This window comes from Nanorana parkeri, unplaced genomic scaffold, assembly GCF_000935625.1.
Source record: "Nanorana parkeri isolate BGI_ZX_2015 unplaced genomic scaffold, ASM93562v1 scaffold2674, whole genome shotgun sequence".
Taxonomy (NCBI): domain Eukaryota; kingdom Metazoa; phylum Chordata; class Amphibia; order Anura; family Dicroglossidae; genus Nanorana; species Nanorana parkeri.
The window spans coordinates 18420-42656 of record NW_017308942.1 but is presented as its reverse complement, the minus strand read 5'-3'; the positions used below and the strand labels follow the sequence as shown (position 1 = coordinate 42656).

At 46.0% G+C, this 24237-nt stretch overlaps 1 protein-coding gene across 1 annotated transcript in view; it reads left to right on the top strand.

Annotated features, from left to right (window-relative positions):
• LOC108802128 (large neutral amino acids transporter small subunit 3-like) overlaps positions 1–24237 on the top strand; it is a 77745-nt gene that overhangs the window by 52144 nt on the left and 1364 nt on the right. Inside the window, exon 4 of the mRNA XM_018574014.1 lies at positions 15655–15778. Coding sequence (XP_018429516.1) covers positions 15655–15778 — 124 coding nt within the window. The remainder of the gene's footprint in view (positions 1–15654; positions 15779–24237) is intronic.

Sequence of the window (24237 nt, the reverse complement as noted above, 5' to 3'; positions counted from 1 at the left end):
AGGGCGGGCGGGCATCTAGGTCCATTGAAAGATGGATCGGAGCATGGTTGGATAGGGATATAATTCCAATCGAGGTGTCTACTACCCGAGAAAGATCCGTCTGGGGGATTAAGAAATAGTCAAGTCTGGAGTATGACTGATGTACTGAGGAATAGTATGTGTAGTCTCTTCCCTGAGGAAATCGCAGGCGCCAAACTGCCATAAGCTGAAGAGGAAGGAAAGGCTGTTTAATCTGTCTACATTGGGCATGGGTCATATGTGAGATTCCCCTGGAGCAGTCTAACTGAGGTTCCAAGACAAAGTTAAAATCCCCTCCGAAGACAACCCCTCCATGAATTCCGCTAATTTGGCAAGGCAGGCCTCAAAGAATCCTATCTGTCCTACATTAGGGGCATAGACATTTGTGAGAGTGATAGGAAGCCATGTAGATCCCCCTTCAGGAATACGAATCGTCCCTCAGTGTAAAGGTCAATCCGTTTCCAAGGAGTACATCTAGAAATAAGTATGCTAGCTCCTCCTAGATTTAGAACCATCACAGGCACTATGGTAGCTCCAAGGGTAATGATGATTTCACAGCTTTGGCAACGCCCTCTGACAAATGTGTTTGTTTAATGAATGCAACTTCTGATCTAGAGCGGCAGAGATTGGATAGAAGGCGTGTTCTCTTTTCAGGGATATTAAGGCCCTTTACGTTCCAAGAGGTGAGTCGGACCCGGGGCATGTTCGGCTATATCAGTGTCAATACAGATCCCCCCCCCCACCTGGACGAAGCCAAGAGAACGGGACTAGGAAAGCAAAGAAAGTAGAGGACAAAAGGAGTAATGAAAGGGGACAGAAAAAAAGATAAGAGCAAGTAGAAGGGATGGAGAGAAGGTAGAGATTAACAAGAAAAGAAAAAGAAGCGTAACTAGTGTAGCGCCCTCTAAAATGTCGCTATTCAATTTAGAGATACCTGGACTGTAACCAGTCTAGATACTGATTATACAGAGCTCTGCATTCTATAGGTGTCCCTGAGTCTGCTGGATTGATTGCTCCTCCTGTTGCTGAGGAAAAGGGAGCCTTGGAGGATCCACCCTCAGGTTATGACTATGCACCTGGCCCTAACCAATCCCTGAGTAGGATGACTCAGAGGCATGGTTGAGGGCAGGTGATAAAAGGTCTGGGGACATTGTGGAGAGGTCCTCTTCCCCTAGGGGCCTCGCCCTAGGAGGACTGTGTGTGATGCAGGGAACATCAGGTAGGAGAACCTATTTCAATATTCAGCGGCTCCTTCGGGGGTGAGCGCTACACTAGCTAGACGAGGTCAAAGCCTCGTATTGGAACTACCATAAAAGCGAATGATGAATATTGACATGGTTAGATAATTAGCCAACATGGCACCATTAACCAATATAATACCAATGGTCTGAAAATGGGGTCTGGATCTGGGCGGGAGAAAGACAACGGCTCAAGCCCCAATCCAGATCGCTATTGAGAGAAAAATGCTTTAGTAGAGTGCTCAGCAACCTTACAGTACATAAAAAGAGGGGGGTTCTCCTAACAGCATTTAATAGTAGGGACACACCTCCGTAGTACTTCCTCAACCCCATTTAACATGTAATGCTCTCTACCGCGCACTCTGCTTTACGTTTAGAGAAGGGCAACTCGTCCAGGCCGTGAAGTCCCACTTAAATGCAGTATGGTGCACCAAGCTGTCCTCATTAAATAGTACAGTGTCGGACAAGTTTTTCCAGATCCCCCCTGAGAGGACCCCACCAGGGATCGGCCCCCTGGGAAGGCACAGCCAACTCCAAAAGTTGCAAGGCCAAGGCTATATGGGCAAAATCCGCAAGTCTGGTCCTCCCCGGGGTGCACCAGAATAGGGCAAACAATGATAAACAGCAACATTAGACAAATATACAGCAACTCTTGTCCAAGGCTCACCTGGCCTCCCAGACCCAGCGCCCCTGCCCCGCCAACAATGCAACAGGTGGAAGGGGAGATTTGTACTAATGTAGGGATAAGGTTGCCCTTACTCGTTCCACCCCCTAAGTAAACCCATGTAGTTTTGAATAAAAAAAACCAGAGGACTTGGGCACCGGATCAGAGGGTAGGCAGAGCTCACCTAATAGCAGCATAAGTGGTTAAGGCAAAGAGTCAGTGTGATAAGGCAACATGGAATGTAGATCAGTCTCTATTTGGAGTAAAGATGCGGCAAGGTACCCTTCCTGAGTGTACAGTATGTCTGCTGATCTGTAAGAGAAAAACAGGGAAAACACTACACAAAATCGTATTGCAAGGAATAGTTAAAAAAAAGACCCCCTACAAAGTACCCCCAGGATCCAGCTAGGCAAATCCCCCCGGAGGGCCCACACCAAATCCTCCCCACGAACATCCAATCAAGTTCATGGAGGATAAGGCATAGGCCACAAAGGAGGCTCCTCCCAGGTAAACCCAGGCAACCAAAAGCAGAGTCACATTATGAGCATACTGTGCTCTCCCCATATCTCAGATCCCGAGACCCCAATCAGTTAAAATCTTTATGGGGAGAAAAAAACTAATCTGAAGAAGTAGTGGAGGGACAATATCCGTCCACTCAACCTATAGTGCAAGCCCATTAATGTCGGGGGGCGGGGGGGGATCCAGGAGACGCGTCGGAGCGATACTAACAGTCCACCTGCTGAGAAACAAATTAAACCATTGGGCTTTGGGCTTAACAGTGATATTCAAGTGAGCCGTCCCTCTGTGTGCGGGAAAAGGTAATGGAGCACGATTCAACTGGCTGAACCTAGAGTTAGAGGTGGCATCTTAAGAATTCATTTCGGGATGGAGGCATGGGTGAAGAACGGCCTCTTCCCCTGAGAGCTCGAGGTTACGATGCATTCTTTTCGGAGAATCGGGCCCAGCGTGCTGCCGCTCAGGGTCCGAACAGATGTCCGGACGAGCTCGACCAGTGGACGGGGCCATGGAAGGTTAAAGCCAATTCGGGACCACAACAGGATCAGAAGCCAGGAAAGCGAACAGATCTGGAAGGTCTTCTGGTATTCTCAACAGGAAAGTGCAGTCTTGCTTCCGGATAATTAGATAAAATGGGAATCACCACCTGTAACTGCCTCCTGAAGAGCTGATGGTGTCTTAAGAGAGGCTTCAGCAGTTGTCTCATCTGCAATGTGTTCGGCGAGAGAGGTCCGGGAGGAGATTCATTTGTGCTCCGTCACAATCCACAGGACCCCTGTGCCATGCTCACTGCATGATCTCCTCTTTCTTGGCATAGAAGTGCACCCTGCAAAGCACATCACGAGGTCTGGCCGGGTCAGGCAACCTGGGGCTGAGATCTATGGGCCCTGTCAAGTTTAATCAGAGTGTTTGGCGGATTGTCCAAGTATAAATTGAAGATATCCCTCACCATGTCTTTTGAGGTCAGAAGCATCCGTGGACTCTGGGATCCCTTGGATTTGGATGTTATTCCTCCACCCCTGTTGTCCAGATCATCTAGGTGCAGCAGGACATGTGTCACTTGGCGTTGCGAGAGAAAATGGGTGGCCTCTAGACTAGTGACACTGTCCGCCAGGCCTGCATGAGAATGTTCCACTGGGTGGAAAAAGAGGAAATCTCCTGACGAACCTCAGAAATGTCCTGCTTATACGCTGCTTCAATACAAGAGGTGAAGGTCTCAAGGTCAGCCTTAGTGGCCACCAACGCCGCTAAATCATCCTTCGTTGGCAGGGCACTTAGCAAATTCCTAAGATCCAGTAGGTGGAGGGAAGAGGAAGGCTGTGAGGCCCATCTTACCTGGCAGCGAAGGCATAGGAGGGTCCATCTTCCATGAGCCCATGGAGTCATCTTCCTCCATTAATGCAGGAGGCACTGTCCAATCCATGTCCCCGTTTGCGTGCTGAGAGGGGCTGTCAGGGCTCTGTCTGGGAGCCCTTGGTTGCAGGGGGGTATCCATCTGGATTCCCTGAGTGGTTGGCAGGAGGAGTGGCAGCACCCACCTGGGAGAGCTGTGTGGCCTGAATTGTGGGGGGCTGGCTCATCGGCAGGGCCATCTGGCAGGGGAGTTAATCGATGCCCCTGCTCTCCTGGGAGAGCCGCCAATGTGACCGAGAAGGAGCCGTGCATTGATGGCTCAGCGGAGGGGTCACTGCCCGTGACAGAGGTGGTATAGGGCTGCGAGAGCCCGAAACTCTAGCTGAGGAGAGAGATCCTGAGGTAGGTGGGCAGTCAGCAGACTGGTGAGAGAGGAGATCTCCGCAACCGTTGCCTCGTGCGCTCGAGGCAGCCTGCTAAGGCGATGCGGGCCGAGCGTCTGTGTCCTGTGCAGGGGACAGAAAGAGCCACTTGAAAGCGGATTTAGGGGTGTACTGGCTCCTTCGCTGCTTACCCCTCTTGGACATGGTGCTGGCAAGTAGGCTAGGTATGGGGTAAAGTCTGTATCTGTAAAGTCGGGCCGGGAGCCTGGGTTTCTAGCTCCTCACGCCGCCATCTTCAGGACGCTTCCCCCGTGCATCCCTGTTTTAATGTATAATTTTTTTTCCAGAAATAGCAGTATATAAGGGATGCACCTATACCATTTTTTTCAAGTACTGATACTTGTCCAAGTACTCACAGATACAAGTACTGATACATTTTTGCTTATTGTCATGTGACAGTTTTTTTAAAACAATACAGACTAATGATTTTATGACAGTGGTGGTACGCCAGAGCCAGGTCCCAGCTGCAACTTCTGCAACCCTGGTAGTTCTCATGAAAATGCCAAGTATAGGCACTAGTATCTGAACATCCCTAATTATGGGAGATGTAGTCCATGACATCTGGAGGGCCAAAAGGTTGCCCACCCTGGCTTAAGTAATGTAACTGGATATAGCGAATAATAGAAAATCACTACTTAAAGCAGTGGTTCTCAACCTTTCTAGGGTAACTTTGAAAAGTTGGTGTTACCCCAACGGTAACATTTAGGGATCCACCAATACTAGTATCTGTGCAATACTGAGCATTTGGCTAGTGCTTGTACTCGCCCATGTGCTCTGATACCAGAGCTGCTGGTCAGAGGGAGATTCCATGCATCCTTGCAACACTGCCAGTCAGCTTGGCTGCCTGACCAATCGGGTGGGTCATGACCTGCCAGCCTGCTTCCTCCTTGGTCAGGAAGCCAGTATGCAGTCCAGCGAGGGCACATGAAACCAGCTACCCAGCCAATCAGGAAGCCGGACAACGGGTCATCTTCCTGTTTGTCCAGGAAGCCAGTCTCTTGCCGCACTGTTTTCGAAACCGAGAAACTAGGATTACATTTGCAGCAGCAGGCTCCCCTTGAGATCACACTCCACAAGAAAGGACTACAAATCCCAATAATATATTACACAGCAATGTGTAGAATACCACCAATAGAGTATTACAAGTCCCAGCAATACATTATACAACCAAAGCGGCACAAATGTTCTTTTTTTGCGGCACGAATGCAGCACAAATTAATAGTATATTTATTTTTCAAATTTAAAGTGACATTAAAGGCAAAAAAAATTCCCTCCCCCCAATGTAAATGTTAACACTTACCTTAAATGATGTCTCTTTTTCAGATCTTCCTCTTCTTTCCCCATGTTTTCATCTGTCCCTCCAGCGGTGTGACGTCACTCCGATCCAGCGCTGACTGCTCTGTCTCTCCAATCCAGCAGTGTCTGCAGGCGGTTGCATGCGTCCATAGACTTACCTTGCGTCTCTGCTCGTCTCCCGGCCGAGAATCGGAACTGCGCATGCGCCCGCCCCAAGATCCTTTGCGGCCGTACGAGCAGTTCCTGATTCTCGGCGCGGGAACGGGCGGCGATAACGAGGTTAGTTTAAAAGGACTTTAAGCGGGTTTTTTTTTTTTTTTACACTTCTTGCCTATATCTACTGCATGCTAGCAGTAGATAAAGGCAAAAAAACGGAGGGTTTAGAACCCCTTTAATAACATGGCGTGCAAAGTGGGTGGGATTTCAGCAACTATAATGCACAATATCTCTAAAACCAAAGGGCCCGCATTCTCCACCAAACTGTTAAGGACTCGGACATCAAGAATCCGACATATATCTGTCCCTGGGCCAAATTCAGTACAAAGTGTGCACACTATCAGTGAAGAAATAAAACACGCTGACACAGAGAGTCAGAGTAAAAATACCTCTTTTATTATTGTTCCGCACTCCCTCTAAACATCAACCTAGTCATCAGAAAGTAAAAGATCCCTAAACTGCTTTGACTCTGAACAGCGGGTCATAAGGGGAAAAACTAGGATTTTTCTAATTTAGAGTCCATGACCAAATTGGAGTCTCCGCATGAGAATACCATGCCCTTCTGATTTTGACAGAGGAGCTCCAGCAAATGAGAAAGAAAAGGAGACTGAACCGAGTCGGGGGCATCATAAGTAAAGAAAGTGATCTCTGAGCCTTGCAGGTATCTTTCAAGAAAAGATACCTACCCTGGGGCTAAGCGATTTGCTTATTGCACTGACATGCAATCCCTTTCCTGAAAGCAAAACCCCTCTATATTTGGTTGAGGTGGAGGCCAGGAAAACCTGAGGGTATGCAGAAGAAAAGTATTTCAAAACCAAGAGCATAGAAAGGTAATTTTCCTGAAGACCGGCGATATCTATCTTCGGCATGCAATGGAAATAAACAGTACGCCTCTTTACCGGGGATTTCAAGCCCTAGGTATTTAAAGTGAATAGAACCAAATAGATTAAAAGCCATGGTAAAAAGGCACAAAATGCGACGCGCCTTGTAAACTGACAAAGTTTCTTGCAAAATCCTCAAATGTTAGGAACCCAGGGTAACCCCACTCCCAGTGAGGGGTACAGAACACAGGAAGGAGTACAGAAAAAGTAAAAGAAAAAGGCAACGTACAAAAAAATAAACAAAATGGATCCCCAACAATAGCTAATTATCCCTGAAGGGACGGGCATTAATCTGGAATCGCCACAAAGCGTGACGCAAGGAGCAATCCACTGAAAACATTTGGGAGTTGCATGGATGCCTTACAGTCCACAATATGCAAGCTACAAAAATCCAGCATAAATCCTCATATTACTCAGAAAATAGTAAAGGAAATACAATAAAAAATCTGTATTTCACAATCTAAGCTACAGTGACTCATATCAAGTATTAAACAAGAGAAAATGGTGGAATGAGAAAGCCTCCGAAAAAAATTCAGAAACAATTTATGCAGTAATTAACATTTCAGATATTGAATGTTTTAAAAAAAGGTCAAGAAAAAACAATATAAAAAACAGTTCTCATAATATGCCTGCTTGCGGATAGGACACCCACCTTTGCAAGAAGGTAAGATAACAAACCCTAATAATAATAATAATAATGCAAAAAATTAGAACCAGCAAAAATGTTCCAGGCCCTAGTGACCAACAACCCATGCCAAAAGGGAAACAATCAAAAGAAAGAGGCAGTCAAGGTGGGGGTGCAATCAGTGACAGTGGTGACTAGACATTCAACGTGCAGACAAAAAGCACATTTTGTCATGGTAATACAAATTACTGTAATGTAATACTCAATGGTGATACTCAATTACACAACAGAGCAGAGGTCAGGAATAAGTGGCAGGAAAACCCAGACCCTTATTCAAGTAAAACACCTTGGCATTCCTGCATGAGTGACAGTTAATATATTAAAGACTCAGAATTATGAAATAAAAAATAGAAACTGAAACAGGCAGAGAGCACAGGAATGGAGAGAGAGAGAAAGGGAAAGCGAGAAGGAGACAAGAAATAAAAAGAAAAAATTAGATATAAGGGGAAAGGAGAGGAAAAGAAATAGAGAAGAAAAGGGGAAAGAGAAAAGAAGGAAAGTGGGAAGGAATGAAAAGACAACATGATTTAAATTCCACATAATCCTGTCCCAAAAGGTAATGTATCACATATATCAATAAGGAGAATTAAACATTCAAGCAAATCACAGAAAAACCCAGAAGTGTACCACCCAAAGTGTATTACCCAAAGTAGTGCATACCAGACGTTACAACGGAACAAGTCCAAAAAGAGGAATAACAAAGTAAATAGTCAAATGTATTGCAGTACCAATGTAGATTCCAATAGGAACAAGAAATGAAAGAAAGAACACAACAATGAGGTAACAAGATGTAGCAAAAAGGGTCACTGCACAATATCCAGGACACAGAGGATCAAACCTCATTAGGCAGAATCCAGCAGTCACTTAAAGAATAGGAGTAACCGTCCTGTGGACTGGAAAACTTGGGGACTGAGATGCTTCATAGTTTGTTGGTGAGATGATGTATTCTTTTGTGGAGTAGAGGAGGGACTCCCAGAATTGTGCTTCTCAGTGCTCCTCCACAGTAGTGTGGAGGAGGTTTCCAATGGTAAACGCAGGCCGATCTTCTCAAAGCAATCTCTGGTCTCCCCCAGGAGATCTTACTTGATAGGTGGTAAGTAAAGATCAGTGGAAATGTATAACTCCACTTGTACTTAATACCTTCCAATTGCAGGACAGATAAGTAGGAATGCAGGTTTCGCAACCTAACTATAGTCATCGGCTTCAGGTCTGAATAGATATCGTAAGGATGACCTTCAAAAGTTAAAACTCTGAGTCACGCGCCACCTGGACAATGTTGTCTTGGTTACATAATAATGAAATTTAGCAATTCATTTGCAAGGAGGGCCAGAGGGTGATTTAGGAGTCAGGGCTTCATGGACACAATCGGTTACTTGGAGTAGGGCAGCAACAGAGCCACACAAGTTCACAATTCATTCCGGGAGGCCTATGATGCCATACCCCCTTGAGGTTGGTCTGGAGAGAGCAGGAAAGGATCCTGACCATCATTCAATTTAGTCTGTGACTGCCTCGTGTCTTCTCCTTTGTGTTGGCCGGGTGCCATCTTGGGATGTGACCACGGTGTTTGCAGAGTCTTGGATATCTGTGTGCCCCATCGTTTGCGTGTGGGAAAACTCATCCCAATGCAGGCTCTGGGACTTAAGACAAGACGAGCATGTCCCCTTGAGTGAAAATTAGCTGCTGTTGGGCTTAAGATAGCTGAAGTATGTCTGTGAGACACAGAGCAGCGTCAATGTGCGCCCATCTCTCCCTGCTGCACACATGCGCCCCCATTAAAAATACTGCTTTCAGCAGCAACTTAGTCAATTTAACCTTTCTCTGCTGTGCATAAATGAAGCAATAATTTTGCTGAATATATGCTTGGTATATGCTCTCAACATGCTTTATGCTTTCAACATCCTGTAACTTGTATACATTATCAATAAACTGTTTACCTCACTTTTGCCTTGCATGATCAAAGAGATCTTATCTTTATAGTTATAAAACCTTTCCTGCAGTCCTGTGAGTGAAACTTGCATGCATGTCTCTTATCAACTCTCAATAATTGGCAATGAAACCCCCACCACATCTCAGTATAGGTTTAGAATTTCTTATGGTGGAGGGCACAGCCAGGGGGTCAGGGCAAGGGCAGACGTTGTACATCTCCATCTAAGTACATCTCTACACAAGTACGAGGACTTTTAAAATGGAACTTTAAAAAGGGTACCAAAATGAAATGCCTCATAAGAACTGAAAGTAACCCCTTTTCCTACAACTAACTCTCTTTCTCCTAGTCTGCTTATAACTCCCTCCTCCCTTTTAACATGCTTTTTCTTCCTCTCCTCACCGCATTATCCTCTATCCTTAAATTCTCATTCCTTTATCCCTCTTCTACTCCCCACTGCATATACATACATCACCCTAACTCCTGCCCTCAACCTGTTACTGCACCTATCAATTTCTGTTTATCCTGAACACACATGCTGACGAAGCCTCCATCTCACTTTCCTCACCCTCCTGCTTTCTGTGGACATTTCTCCTAGCACTGGCTACCTCTCAGCTGCTCATCTTGACTTCTTCTTTTGACCTAATGCTGTCAACATAAACTTAACCCCAGGGGCAGACTGACCGTTCGGGTGACCAGCGACTGCGACAAGCAGGGGGGCCATGGCCAGGGGCTGCCGACGGGTGTACAGGCAGCTGTCCTGTACTGGGAAGGCCCCATCTAGTCAGCAGATGGGCCCCATTAAGTCAGTAGGTGAGCGGGCGAGCGAGCCGGTTAGTGGAGACTGAACCCAGCACAGGCCAGGGGAGTCTGCCTCCACACATCTTGCAATTCGCTAGTGACACTGTTCCTCCAGTGACACCTTTCCAGATGTGCCGCTTCCTCTCCGACGCAATCACCATGCAAGTATTCTGCCTTTATCTCCTTGCTGGGATCACATGCAAGGCTGACCAAAGACTCCAGATAAGCAGCTTCCGTAGTTTGCAGTTCCGCACGTGTGTTGTCACATCAGATCTTTTCTTTGTGCAGTCCAAGGGCATGCATCAATACATATTCAGTGCATTGATGCATCGGACACATGAGGCTTGAGGTCTGCAATGAGTTTGTTCTGGCTTGAGGTCTACCACATGTTTGTTCTTGTCTGAGGTTCGCCATGCATTGGTTCTGGTCTGAGGTTCGCCATGCATTGGTTCTGGTCTGAGGTTCGTGGCGAGCGAGCCGGTTAGTGGAGACTGAACCCAGCACAGGCCAGGGGAGTCTGCCTCCACACATCTTGCAATTCGCTAGTGACACTGTTCCTCCAGTGACACCTTTCCAGATGTGCCGCTTCCTCTCCGACGCAATCACCATGCAAGTATTCTGCCTTTATCTCCTTGCTGGGATCACATGCAAGGCTGACCAAAGACTCCAGATAAGCAGCTTCCGTAGTTTGCAGTTCCGCACGTGTGTTGTCACATCAGATCTTTTCTTTGTGCAGTCCAAGGGCATGCATCAATACATATTCAGTGCATTGATGCATCGGACACATGAGGCTTGAGGTCTGCAATGAGTTTGTTCTGGCTTGAGGTCTACCACATGTTTGTTCTTGTCTGAGGTTCGCCATGCATTGGTTCTGGTCTGAGGTTCGCCATGCATTGGTTCTGGTCTGAGGTTCGCCATGCATTGGTTCTGGTCTGAGGTTCGCCATGCATTGGTTTTCGTCTGAGGTCTGCCATGTGTTACTTTTGGTCTCAGGTCTGCCGTGCTTTGATTCTGTTCTGAGGCCTGCCGTGCGTTGGTTCTGGTCTGAGGTCTGCAGTCCCTTGGCTCTGGTCTGAGGTCTGCAGTCCCTTGGTTCTGGTCTGAGGCCTGCAGTGCCTTGGTTCTGGTCTGAGGTCTACAGTGCCTTGGTTCTGGTCTGAGGTCTACAGTGCCTTGGTTCTGGTCTGAGGTCTACAGTGCCTTGGTTCTGGTCTGAGGTCTGCCATGCCTTGGCTCTGGTCTGAGGTCTGCCATGCCTTGGCTCTGGTCTGAGGTCTGCCGTGCCTTGGCTCTGGTCTGAGATCTGCCGTGCCTTAGTTCTGGTCCGAGGTCTGCTGTGCATTGGTTCTGGTCCGAGGTCTGCCATGCTTTGGTTCTGGTCCGAGGTCTGCCTGCGGTGGTTCTGGTCCGAGGTCTACAGTGCGTTGGTTCTGTTCTGAGGTCTACAGTGCATTGGTTCTAGTTTGAGACCTAAACTGTAGAGGATTTTCAGGAATGGGCAAACTCTGGCTCTCTAACTGTGGTGGAGCTACAAGTCCCATGATGCATTGCAAGACTCATGCATAGCCCACCACTTGTCATAATGCATTGGGTGGATTTTCACATATCGAAATAAGATGAATGGACACGGATCGCGACCAGTTGCGACGGGTTACTGCACTTTACGTATTTAAAAAAAATTAAAAATAGAATGTTATTCGTAATGCTGACATGTATTTGTACTATTGATTCATATGAAGTGTGACTCTTACTGATATGTCAACTTTAGTTATGGAAATTCATATACGCTTCCTGCGCATAGAAATCTACTGCGCTTAAAAGCACAGTTGTATAAGGCTCTTTCGTGCAAGGACTGGAGGTACTTCTATAGAGTCATGTAGTCAACACAAGACTAGGGTTGCTTCTGCTGGAGATCTGTGTGCAAGTATCTGACCCCCTCCCCCCCACCACAGTAGCTCCGTTTATTTATATACCAACAAAAGGATGACAAACAGGAAGCCAATGTAATGGGATCTCCCGTGCCCGTCGTTTTGGGCCGCGGGCCGGCCTCTCAAATCAGCGGCGTGACGTCGCTGGGAGACCGAGGCGTCGGCTGGCACGCTCGGCTCCTCCCCCTTCAGGATCTTCTCCTTAAAATGACGCGAGTTGCAGTAGTTCGATGTTCTAGTGTTTGCGAACGTCGAGCCAGTGCAACTCGCCTACGACCTGAGACACAGGAACCGACCTCCTCTGAGGTCAGCCTCACAAACCACCGCACACAGCCGCCGCTGCTACGGATCGGATGCACACACAGGGATCCTTCCCTGCGATCCCCTGACTGCCTCCCTCATCAGCTGGACGCTGTAACCCCTCTCCTGGATTCCCTGGAATCTCCCCTGCAGCTTCCTGCAGGGGATACTGAGGACCCTATCCTCGAGTCTCTTGAGGAGTTTCTACTTGCCATGGATCTGCAACTTACTGCCGAAAGTGCTATTAGAAATCTCTCTGAACATAGGAAACACATACGTTGGGTGTTATCGCGACTCAGGGTACACAAGCTTTACGCTAAGTTAAAGAAGTGTACCTTCGAGGTGGATGCTATTCCATTCTTGGGGTACATAGTCTCCCCCAAGGGAGTTGAAATGGATCAGGCTAAAATGGAATGTATCCTAAAATGGCCTAACCCCAAAAGTAGAAATGTATTACAACGGTTTCTGGGATTCGCTAACTTCTACCGGAAGTTTGTGAAAAACTTCTTGTTAATAGTCAAACCTTTTTCCTCACTGACCAGTACCAAAAAACCTTACCTCTGGACCCAGCAAGCTCAAGAAGCCTTCGACCAGCTGAAGCACTTGTTCACTTCAGCACCCATACTCCGTCTCCTGATCCATCATTACCATATATACTCGAAGTTGACGCCTCTCAAGTGTCGGTCGGGGCAATACTCTCCCAAAGGGAATCCTTACTCACTCCGATACATCCTGTAGCATTCTTTTCTCATACCCTATCTCCAACGGAAGTGAATTATCCCGTTGGAGAAGAGGAACTGCTGGCCATCAAATGTGCCCTAGAAACATGGTGCCACCTCCTTGAGGGTACCTCAATCCCTATCACTATCTACACCGACCATCAGAACCTCCAGTACTTGAAAACTAACAAGACCCTGTCCTCTCGCCAGGTTCGATGGAGTTTTTTCTTTAACCGCTTTTTTTTTCTTATCACGTACAGGCCTGGATCCCGTAATGGGAAGGCTGATTCTTTATCCCGTATAACGTTCCATCCTCCGATACTGTCAGTTTCATTATACCTCCAAACAAACTTATAGCTACCACGATCAGCTTTAAAAGAACAGCGTATGCAGGAGTTGTACACCCCTGGGGTGTCCCTTCCACCGGATCTAGAGAAGGATTCAGAAGGGTTCCTCCGCAAGGACAGTAAATTGTTCATTCCCGCCTCTATGCAGGTTGCTATCCTCAAAATGATGCACGATAACCCTCTTGCGGGTCATCCTGGTATGACCAAAACGACCGAATTAGTGCAACGTTACTTTTGATGGCCCCACATGACCAAAACCATCAGATAATTTGTTTCCACTTGTGAGATTTGCGCTTCCTGCAAATCTGATAGAGGTCGTCCTTACGGCCTCTTGACCAACCTTCCGGTGCCTAACACGCCCTGGGAAACTGTATCCCTGGACTTCATCGTTGAATTGCCCATGTCCCAAAACTAGGGATGTCCCGATACCGATGCTAGCATCGGAATCGGGCCCGATACATGACATTTTGACAAGTACTTGTGCTTGTCAAAATGCCCCGATACATAGCGCCGAAGCTTGCACTATGATTTTTAACTTACAGGGAGAGCAACGGCGAGTCGGCGCTGGTCCGGTGGGAGGAGCTCCCAGGTGGGGTCCTGTTCTGTCGACACTGAGAACACATCGACCGCGCGCACCTCTGACGTCGCATCCGGGTACTGCCCGTCGGTCAGCTTCACTTAAGGACCTTCCGCGCATGCTTTGCCACTCACCGATCCTTACATTCCCACCCTGCGCCTGCGTCCTTATCTCACGGCCAGTAACTTCTCCAACTACACACAGCTCCTGTCCAGTTCAACTACCATGCACTGTGCTTGCGTGCCCTTCTTGTCGAGTTTGCGAACTATACACTGCGCTTGTGTATAGTTCGCAAACTCTACGAGAAGGGCACGCAAGCGCAGTGCATGGTAGTTGAACTGGACAGGAGCTGTGTGTAGTTGGAGAAGTTAACGGCTGTGAGAAAGGGACGCAGGCGCAGTGTGGGGATGTAAGTCTCGGTGAGTGGCAACACATGCGCAGAAGGTCCTTTTGTGTAGCTGACCTACTGGCAGTACCCGAATGCGACGTCAGAGGTTCGCAAGGTCGATGAGTTCTCAGCGTCGACAGAACACCGGCAACTGTCCAGAGGACCTGAGAGCATTCGCAGGGCAGCTAAATTAGGACCCCACCTGGAGCTCCTCCCACCGGACCAGCGCCGACTCGCCGGTGCTCTCCCGCACAGCGCGACCTCACCAGCGATGCAACTAACAGTGAGTGAGGTCCTGGGGTACCTCATAAGAACGATTTATTGTATTAGCAGGGGAAAATAGTAAATTATTGTCTGCAGTGTGTACTCTTATGTACTAGGTACATATAGAGTACACACTGCAGCAATAGATTTACAATTCTCCCCTGCTAACATGAATAGGTTAAATGATCCATAATACAACTACATGTTATGTACTATGGAACATGATTTAACCTATTCATGTTAGCAGGGCAGAATTGTAACTCTATTACTGCAGTGTACTGGAAATGTGTACTATGGATCATTTAACCTGGTACACACTTCCAGTACACTGCAGTAATAGAGTTACAATTCTGCCCTGCTAACATGAATAGGTTAAATGATCCATAATACAACTACATGTTATGTACTATGGAACATGATTTAACCTATTCATGTTAGCAGGGCAGAATTGTAACTCTATTACTGCAGTGTACTGGAAGTGTGTACCAGGTTAAATGATCCATAGTACACATTTCCAGTACACTGCAGTAATAAAGTTACATTTCTCCCCTGCTAACATTAATAGGTTAAATGATCCCAGAGGCACATGCATGATCGGATTTGTAGTTTCACGACAGCTGTGTGAAAGCAAATATAAATGTTTTATTGTTCTAAAACAGTCTTAAATTAAAGTTCTTCATAATCATAAAGAAATTGGCCTAAAAACGGATTTACTCTGTTCACAGTATAATTGTAACAGGAGTCTTAACAGTCAATGGACCTAGAATGACCCTGTTTGTGTGTTTTAATGGTGCTGTGGTTTTACAGGGCCTTGTGTAGTAATTTGAACCAGAGCCTGCATTCCTTTATCTTACATACCAACCATTTTTAATCCAATTGAGTTTCCTTAATTGATGGTGTGACATATGTCAGTATATGACCCAGTTGTTAGCAAATTAAGATAAAAATGACATAACCAGCCACATGTTAAAGCATGTTTGAGCTAAGCAACAGAATATGTTTTTCCATAATTGTTTTAGATTATTTTTAACTTTAATTTTTAAATTGCAAATAGTGTTTATCTTATTTACCATTTCTTTTTTTATTAATATTTTAGTTTTCCATCTGGTCATTTTGGCACCCTCACTGGCCTGCAATCACTACTTAGTGCCGTTTTCGCTTTACTGCAAGAGCCTCTGTACAGAGCCATGCTTGGACCCTGCAATGGGGATGGATTCTGGGTAAGGTTTTGAGGAATATTATAGTTTGAATGCATAAAATACATGTGGAGGACCAACTGTTAAAAATCTATTACACTGACAATCTGTGCATTCAGCATCTGGATTCAGGAAGTTGTTCTCATTTCCATTTTTTTTAAAAACAGAACATTATAATGTGCCCTATAACTTGAGTGTTACCAGCCCGCTGCCCCAAGCAAAAACCTGGTGTTCCTCATAAAGGTTTGAAGTGAACCTGTGGCAAGGAAAACCTGAAAGACTGTAAGACTCCTGACTGCTGGAAGGGGGAAGCTTAGCTAAGCTGCTGAAAGAATGACTTCATTACTTCTGCTATGAATTTTGAGGATGAATTGCTCCAGAGTGCCTGCTGCTACAAAGGTCACTGGACTGCTTGTTATTTAACAATACAATTTGCTGCTTGTTATTTAAGACAGGGTACCTGAAAGTATTGCACCACTCTTCGATTCTAAAATTCTCTTTCTAATACTAACAATTAACACTAAGGTACATGGATAGCACTGCCAATGCCGCCGGCTTCCGGGAGTCCTGTCGGCGATCCGTTGACGTCACGGACATCAACGTCACCGGACTCCTTCCCCAAGTGGCTTTATCGGCTAACGAAGGGAAAGGGGAGGAGTCCGGTGACATCCCCCTTCCTTAGCCGACGGAGCCACTTGGGCCGGTGAGTTTGCCCAAGAAACTTTCTACACGAGTGCCAGCCAAGGCATTGGCCTATACACAAATAGCACAGCAATGAAGTAATAAAATGAACTAGGATCACACTAATCCAGCACGTTATTATTCTGAGTTGCCCCACTCAAGCGGCGGCCATATTGAGTGGGGCACGTGAGATTAATAACGTGCTGGATTAGTGTGATCATTGTTCATTTTATTACTTCATTGCTGTGCTGTATGTGTATAGGCCAATGTAGTACATTGATCGAACACGAAAATTGTAATCATTACCAGCCCTAGTTGATTCCATCGCACTCCTGACCGGATAAAGCCCAAACGAAAACTGGGGGCTGCCGAAAGTGACAGCGAAGTGAAGTGACAGTCACTCTTTTATTACACTGTTGTTTGCCTGAAGAAGGGACTGCCTGGTTCCGAAACATTGCTTTGTGTATGTGACATTATATTCAGTCAATAAAGGAGATTGACTGTTATCTACAAACGGAGTGTGAGTTACTTTATGGTATTTTGGTATATTCAGCAAACACGGAAGTAGGGCTATTAATACCCCCCCCCAAATATCATTAACAAACAGTATTGGCCCTAAGACAGAACCCTGGGGCACGCCACTTCCAACCTAAGACCATTTAGAAAGCAAGCCATTTATTGAGACTCTCTGGACATGTTCTTGTAGCCCCCAGCTACATTCTCTCTATCCATGTACACACCATTTCATCAATGCCCATAGATTTTAGCCTACATATTAAGCGTTTACATGGTACAGTACTGAATGCTTTAGCAAAATCTAGGCACATTATGTCCACTGGCCTTCCACCAACTAGGTTGCTACTCACCTCCTCAAAGAATGTTAATAGGTTGATCTGACAAGAAAGGTCTGTCATGCTGGTCCGGTGGGAGGAGCTCCCAGGTGGGGTCCTGTTCTGTCGACACTGAGAACACATCGACCGCGCGCACCTCTGACGTCGCATCCGGGTACTGCCCGTCGGTCAGCTTCACTTAAGGACCTTCCGCGCATGCTTTGCCACTCACCGATCCTTACATTCCCACCCTGCGCCTGCGTCCTTATCTCACGGCCAGTAACTTCTCCAACTACACACAGCTCCTGTCCAGTTCAACTACCATGCACTGTGCTTGCGTGCCCTTCTTGTCGAGTTTGCGAACTATACACTGCGCTTGTGTATAGTTCGCAAACTCTACGAGAAGGGCACGCAAGCGCAGTGCATGGTAGTTGAACTGGACAGGAGCTGTGTGTAGTTGGAGAAGTTAACGGCTGTGAGAAAGGGACGCAGGCGCAGTGTGGGGATGTAAGTCTCGGTGAGTGGCAACACATGCGCAGAAGGTCCTTTTGTGTAGCTGACCTACTGGCAGTACCCGAATGCGACGTCAGAGGTTCGCAAGGTCGATGAGTTCTCAGCGTCGACAGAACACCGGCAACTGTCCAGAGGACCTGAGAGCATTCGCAGGGCAGCTAAATTAGGACCCCACCTGGAGCTCCTCCCACCGGACCAGCGCCGACTCGCCGGTGCTCTCCCGCACAGCGCGACCTCACCAGCGATGCAACTAACAGTGAGTGAGGTCCTGGGGTACCTCATAAGAACGATTTATTGTATTAGCAGGGGAAAATAGTAAATTATTGTCTGCAGTGTGTACTCTTATGTACTAGGTACATATAGAGTACACACTGCAGCAATAGATTTACTATTATCCCCTGCTAATATGAATGGTACATAATAGTACATAACATGTAATTGTAATACTACGGATCATTTAACCCATTCATGTTAGTCGAGGAAAATTGTAAATCTATTGCTGCAGTGTGTACTGTATATGTAGTACATATATACAGCACACACCTCCACTACACTACAGCAATAGATTTACAATTCTCCCCTGCTAACATGAATAGGTTAAATCATGTTCCATAGTACATAACATGTAGTTGTATTATGGATCATTTAACCTATTCATGTTAGCAGGGCAGAATTGTAACTCTATTACTGCAGTGTACTGGAAGTGTGTACCAGGTTAAATGATCCATAGTACACATTTCCAGTACACTGCAGTAATAAAGTTACATTTCTCCCCTGCTAACATTAATAGGTTAAATGATCCCAGAGGCACATGCATGATCGGATTTGTAGTTTCACGACAGCTGTGTGAAAGCAAATATAAATGTTTTATTGTTCTAAAACAGTCTTAAATTAAAGTTCTTCATAATCATAAAGAAATTGGCCTAAAAACGGATTTACTCTGTTCACAGTATAATTGTAACAGGAGTCTTAACAGTCAATGGACCTAGAATGACCCTGTTTGTGTGTTTTAATGGTGCTGTGGTTTTACAGGGCCTTGTGTAGTAATTTGAACCAGAGCCTGCATTCCTTTATCTTACATACCAACCATTTTTAATCCAATTGAGTTTCCTTAATTGATGGTGTGACATATGTCAGTATATGACCCAGTTGTTAGCAAATTAAGATAAAAATGACATAACCAGCCACATGTTAAAGCATGTTTGAGCTAAGCAACAGAATATGTTTTTCCATAATTGTTTTAGATTATTTTTAACTTTAATTTTTAAATTGCAAATAGTGTTTATCTTATTTACCATTTCTTTTTTTATTAATATTTTAGTTTTCCATCTGGTCATTTTGGCACCCTCACTGGCCTGCAATCACTACTTAGTGCCGTTTTCGCTTTACTGCAAGAGCCTCTGTACAGAGCCATGCTTGGACCCTGCAATGGGGATGGATTCTGGGTAAGGTTTTGAGGAATATTATAGTTTGAATGCATAAAATACATGTGGAGGACCAACTGTTAAAAATCTATTACACTGACAATCTGTGCATTCAGCATCTGGATTCAGGAAGTTGTTCTCATTTCCATTTTTTTTAAAAACAGAACATTATAATGTGCCCTATAACTTGAGTGTTACCAGCCCGCTGCCCCAAGCAAAAACCTGGTGTTCCTCATAAAGGTTTGAAGTGAACCTGTGGCAAGGAAAACCTGAAAGACTGTAAGACTCCTGACTGCTGGAAGGGGGAAGCTTAGCTAAGCTGCTGAAAGAATGACTTCATTACTTCTGCTATGAATTTTGAGGATGAATTGCTCCAGAGTGCCTGCTGCTACAAAGGTCACTGGACTGCTTGTTATTTAACAATACAATTTGCTGCTTGTTATTTAAGACAGGGTACCTGAAAGTATTGCACCACTCTTCGATTCTAAAATTCTCTTTCTAATACTAACAATTAACACTAAGGTACATGGATAGCACTGCCAATGCCGCCGGCTTCCGGGAGTCCTGTCGGCGATCCGTTGACGTCACGGACATCAACGTCACCGGACTCCTTCCCCAAGTGGCTTTATCGGCTAACGAAGGGAAAGGTGAGGAGTCCGGTGACATCCCCCTTCCTTAGCCGACGGAGCCACTTGGGCCGGTGAGTTTGCCCAAGAAACTTTCTACACGAGTGCCAGCCAAGGCATTGGCCTATACACAAATAGCACAGCAATGAAGTAATAAAATGAACTAGGATCACACTAATCCAGCACGTTATTATTCTGAGTTGCCCCACTCAAGCGGCGGCCATATTGAGTGGGGCACGTGAGATTAATAACGTGCTGGATTAGTGTGATCATTGTTCATTTTATTACTTCATTGCTGTGCTGTATGTGTATAGGCCAATGTAGTACATTGATCGAACACGAAAATTGTAATCATTACCAGCCCTAGTTGATTCCATCGCACTCCTGACCGGATAAAGCCCAAACGAAAACTGGGGGCTGCCGAAAGTGACAGCGAAGTGAAGTGACAGTCACTCTTTTATTACACTGTTGTTTGCCTGAAGAAGGGACTGCCTGGTTCCGAAACATTGCTTTGTGTATGTGACATTATATTCAGTCAATAAAGGAGATTGACTGTTATCTACAAACGGAGTGTGAGTTACTTTATGGTATTTTGGTATATTCAGCAAACACGGAAGTAGGGCTATTAATACCCCCCCCCAAATATCATTAACAAACAGTATTGGCCCTAAGACAGAACCCTGGGGCACGCCACTTCCAACCTAAGACCATTTAGAAAGCAAGCCATTTATTGAGACTCTCTGGACATGTTCTTGTAGCCCCCAGCTACATTCTCTCTATCCATGTACACACCATTTCATCAATGCCCATAGATTTTAGCCTACATATTAAGCGTTTACATGGTACAGTACTGAATGCTTTAGCAAAATCTAGGCACATTATGTCCACTGGCCTTCCACCAACTAGGTTGCTACTCACCTCCTCAAAGAATGTTAATAGGTTGATCTGACAAGAAAGGTCTGTCATAAATCCATGCTTTTTGTTACTTGTGATATCATTACCATAGACAAATTCTTGAAAAATAATTTATCATTCCCTCAAATAATTTGCATACTATTGATGTTAGGCTGACTGGTCTCTAGTTCTGAGGTAGACATCTTAAACCTTTTCTGAATATTGGTACAACAGTTACTTGACGCCAATCAGTTAGTACCCAGTCAGACGGTTGTTTCTGACTGGGCTGACTGGGAAGTCAGCCCAGTCAAAAACAACGGTCTCGCCATAACTTGTCTTAGCTTTGTAAGTACCCATTGGTGTAAGTTATCTGGTCTTGGGGATTCATGCACATCAAGTTTTTTTCTAATCCGTATTGAACCCTGACTTATGTCATCCACTGCAGTGAATTCTGCACATTGCTACTCACATTCTTGTTTCATTCATTACACCCATCTTTTTCATGAGTAAGAATGCATTTAATACCACTGCCTGCCTTCTCCCTGTCATTTGTGATCATCCTTCCATGCCCATCTTTTATGGGCCCCACCTGTTCTTTTCTTACCTCTTTACTGTTTATATATTGGAAGGATTGGGGGGGGAGGGGGAGATTCTTGCTGATTGTGGCAACATGTTTTTCTTATTCTATTTTAGCTGCAAAGAATGGGCTTTTACTGGAATGCCTATGTTGTCCCTTGCGACTTATATTTTTGAAATGCCAGGTTTTTCTTGGTATGTTGTTTTACCATCAGATTCAGCGACACAGCTTTATCTATTCTTTCATTTTTGTTGCCCAAATGTATGCCCGGCAAATTACATTGTTTAGTATATCCCTAACACAATCCCACTTGTTGTTCTTTGTTAGAAATAATTGGTCCCATTTGGTGTCTTGCAGTGAGTGTGTGGCTCCTGTTGCACAATCAATGTTGGGATAATTGAACTTTCCCTATTATGTTTCAATCTGTGAGAGAAGCCAAGTCTCCTCTTCTTACTATATGTAGGGGGGGGGGGTCAATAGCCCTGTTTCTCAAATAATGGGTCAAGACTCGCGGCGTTCTTAAGCTCTCCTGCCCCATTCAGCAGGGAAGAGTGGGGACGCATTGTGGCAGCGTGAGGGAGGCTTCCATGTATAGTGAAACAGTCTCCTCTCTCCCTGGACCCCTGCTGAATTGATAGGGCCTAGAGAGAGAAGGGATTATTTCACCATAGACGTCCTTCCAGGAATGGTTGTCCACCTCCCTGATGTTTTTTACATTATGGCAGTAGTTGGTTAATATGACCTTAAGCCCTCGTTCACACCTGAACGTTTTGTAGCGCGTTCTACGCTCGACGAACGCTCTACAAAACGCTCAAACATCTAAATCCTATTGTATTCAATGGGTCTGGTTCACACCTTGGCGTATTTCAGCCCGTCCCTAACGCGCTACAAAACCGGCCCACGCCTGAAAAGGTACATGTACTACTTTGGGCTGTTTTTGTTGCGCGTTTCCATTAGGATACAGCCAAGTAGCCCTCGGAAACAAGCGATTGTCGCACGTTTTTTTTATCACGAATCACGGTTAAAAAAAACGCGCAGCAGACACGCATATGCAATACGCCTAGGTGTGAACCAGGGCTAAAGCACTCACACTTGTCTTCAGTGTTCTTGGTCAAGATGAATTGATCACATTTGGTCTCATATTGTATGAACCACAGCTTAGTAAAGTTGTCCTTTTTAAAATTTAGTGTTCTTGTCACACCAACATGTCTCTGTTTCCTGGAACTGACTGCTTAATCATTACAAAATTACTTTACGCTCGCTGTTGCCCAAGTTGTTCCTAATTTCCACATCTGTGATCAGGGCCGGATTTCCCACAAGGCCAACCAAGGCCCGGCCTTGGGGCAGCAGGGAGTAGAGGGGCAGCAGGGGTGTGGAATTCCTATCTCCCAATGCCCGGGACATGCAGTACCAGGCGGGTAGTTGTTTTCCACATTTACCCCAGAAGAAATCTCATATATGATAGCAAAGAGATGTGACAGGTCCTCTTTATGGAGACATCAGGGCTCTCCAAGAACCCTACTGTCATCTAGGGACCCCCAGAGAAGCTGTTGAAGCAGAGGTCTGCTTCATCAGCTTCTCTACAGCTTCTGAAGCTGGAGTGATTCATTGAAAGAACTGAATTGGCATTCATGATGTTTTACTAGAAGCGAAAAAATTGTATATTTTTTGGCTGCACCCTGACATCCCCCAATGGCATCCTACCTTGCTAAGGTTGTGTCTCTCCATCACTTTCCTCCCCTGCAATCTCTGACACCCAGCTACAGTCTGCCACTTCATTGTCCTCACCCTCCTCATCACTCAAGCAGTAAACTGGCACATCACTGGCAATTTCTTCTCCCTGGCTGTTGTCCTACTGCTCACTTCAAGAGCTGATAAAATTAGTTCCTGTGTATCCTCTTGCAGCACATTACTGATGTTGTGCTCAAATAATTCAGTTGAATCCTCTGACATTTTTCAGGGCAACAGCTGGATTAGACGTAGAAGCGGAGGAAGTAGAGGGTGCATTTGCAGCAGCTGATGACATTGGGTTACTCTGTGCCTGGGAGGTGGAGGTTGATGAAGGCTTAGTAATCCATTTGACTGCCTCCTCTACATGTACTGGCTCTAAAGCACATCCACTGCCAGGAAAAGAAAGGCAGAAGTACTCTGCCCCTCAAAACCACCACTTTGGCCTGCAGATACAGAACCTGCTCACCCTTACTAGCTGCCTGTGAAAAACCTCTATTTCTCCCTTTAGGCCTCCCAAACATGAAACAGGGGATTGCCTAAGTTTATTACCAGCTATTGCAATAGGGTGGTTGGGGATGTGGTGCTTTAGTGCATTAAACAGTACCAAAATAGTATGCAATGATGTACCACTAACAAAGGGCAGCTTTGTGTCAGCAACAAGTTTACGCTTAGCCCACCTGAGAGCCGCATAGCCCACCTAAGAGTGCGCATAGCCCATCTGAGAGCTGCATAGCCCACCTAATAGTGCACAGAACCCACCTGAGAGCAACACAGCCCACCTAAGAGTGCACACAGCCCACCTGAGAGCCGCATAGCCCACCCAAGTGTGCACACGGCCCACCTGAGAGCCGCATAGCCCACCCAAGAGTGCACACGGCCCACCTAAGCATGCACACAGCCCACCTGAGAGCCGCATAGCCCACCCAAGAGTGCACACAGCCCACCTGAGAGCCACATAGCCCACCTAAGAGTGCGCACAGCCCACCTGAGGGTCGCACAGCCCACCTGAGGGTCGCACAGGCCACCTGAGAGCCCGCACAGGCCACCTGAGAGCCTGCACGGGCCAGCTGAGATCTGCACAGCCCACCTGAGAGCCCGCACAGACCACCTGGAGACATCGGGGCGCCAACCCAGAACAACACAAAATGTATAGCTTCATATTATTTTGTATTGCTGTATAATGTATTGCTGTCGTCCTTACTCCCTA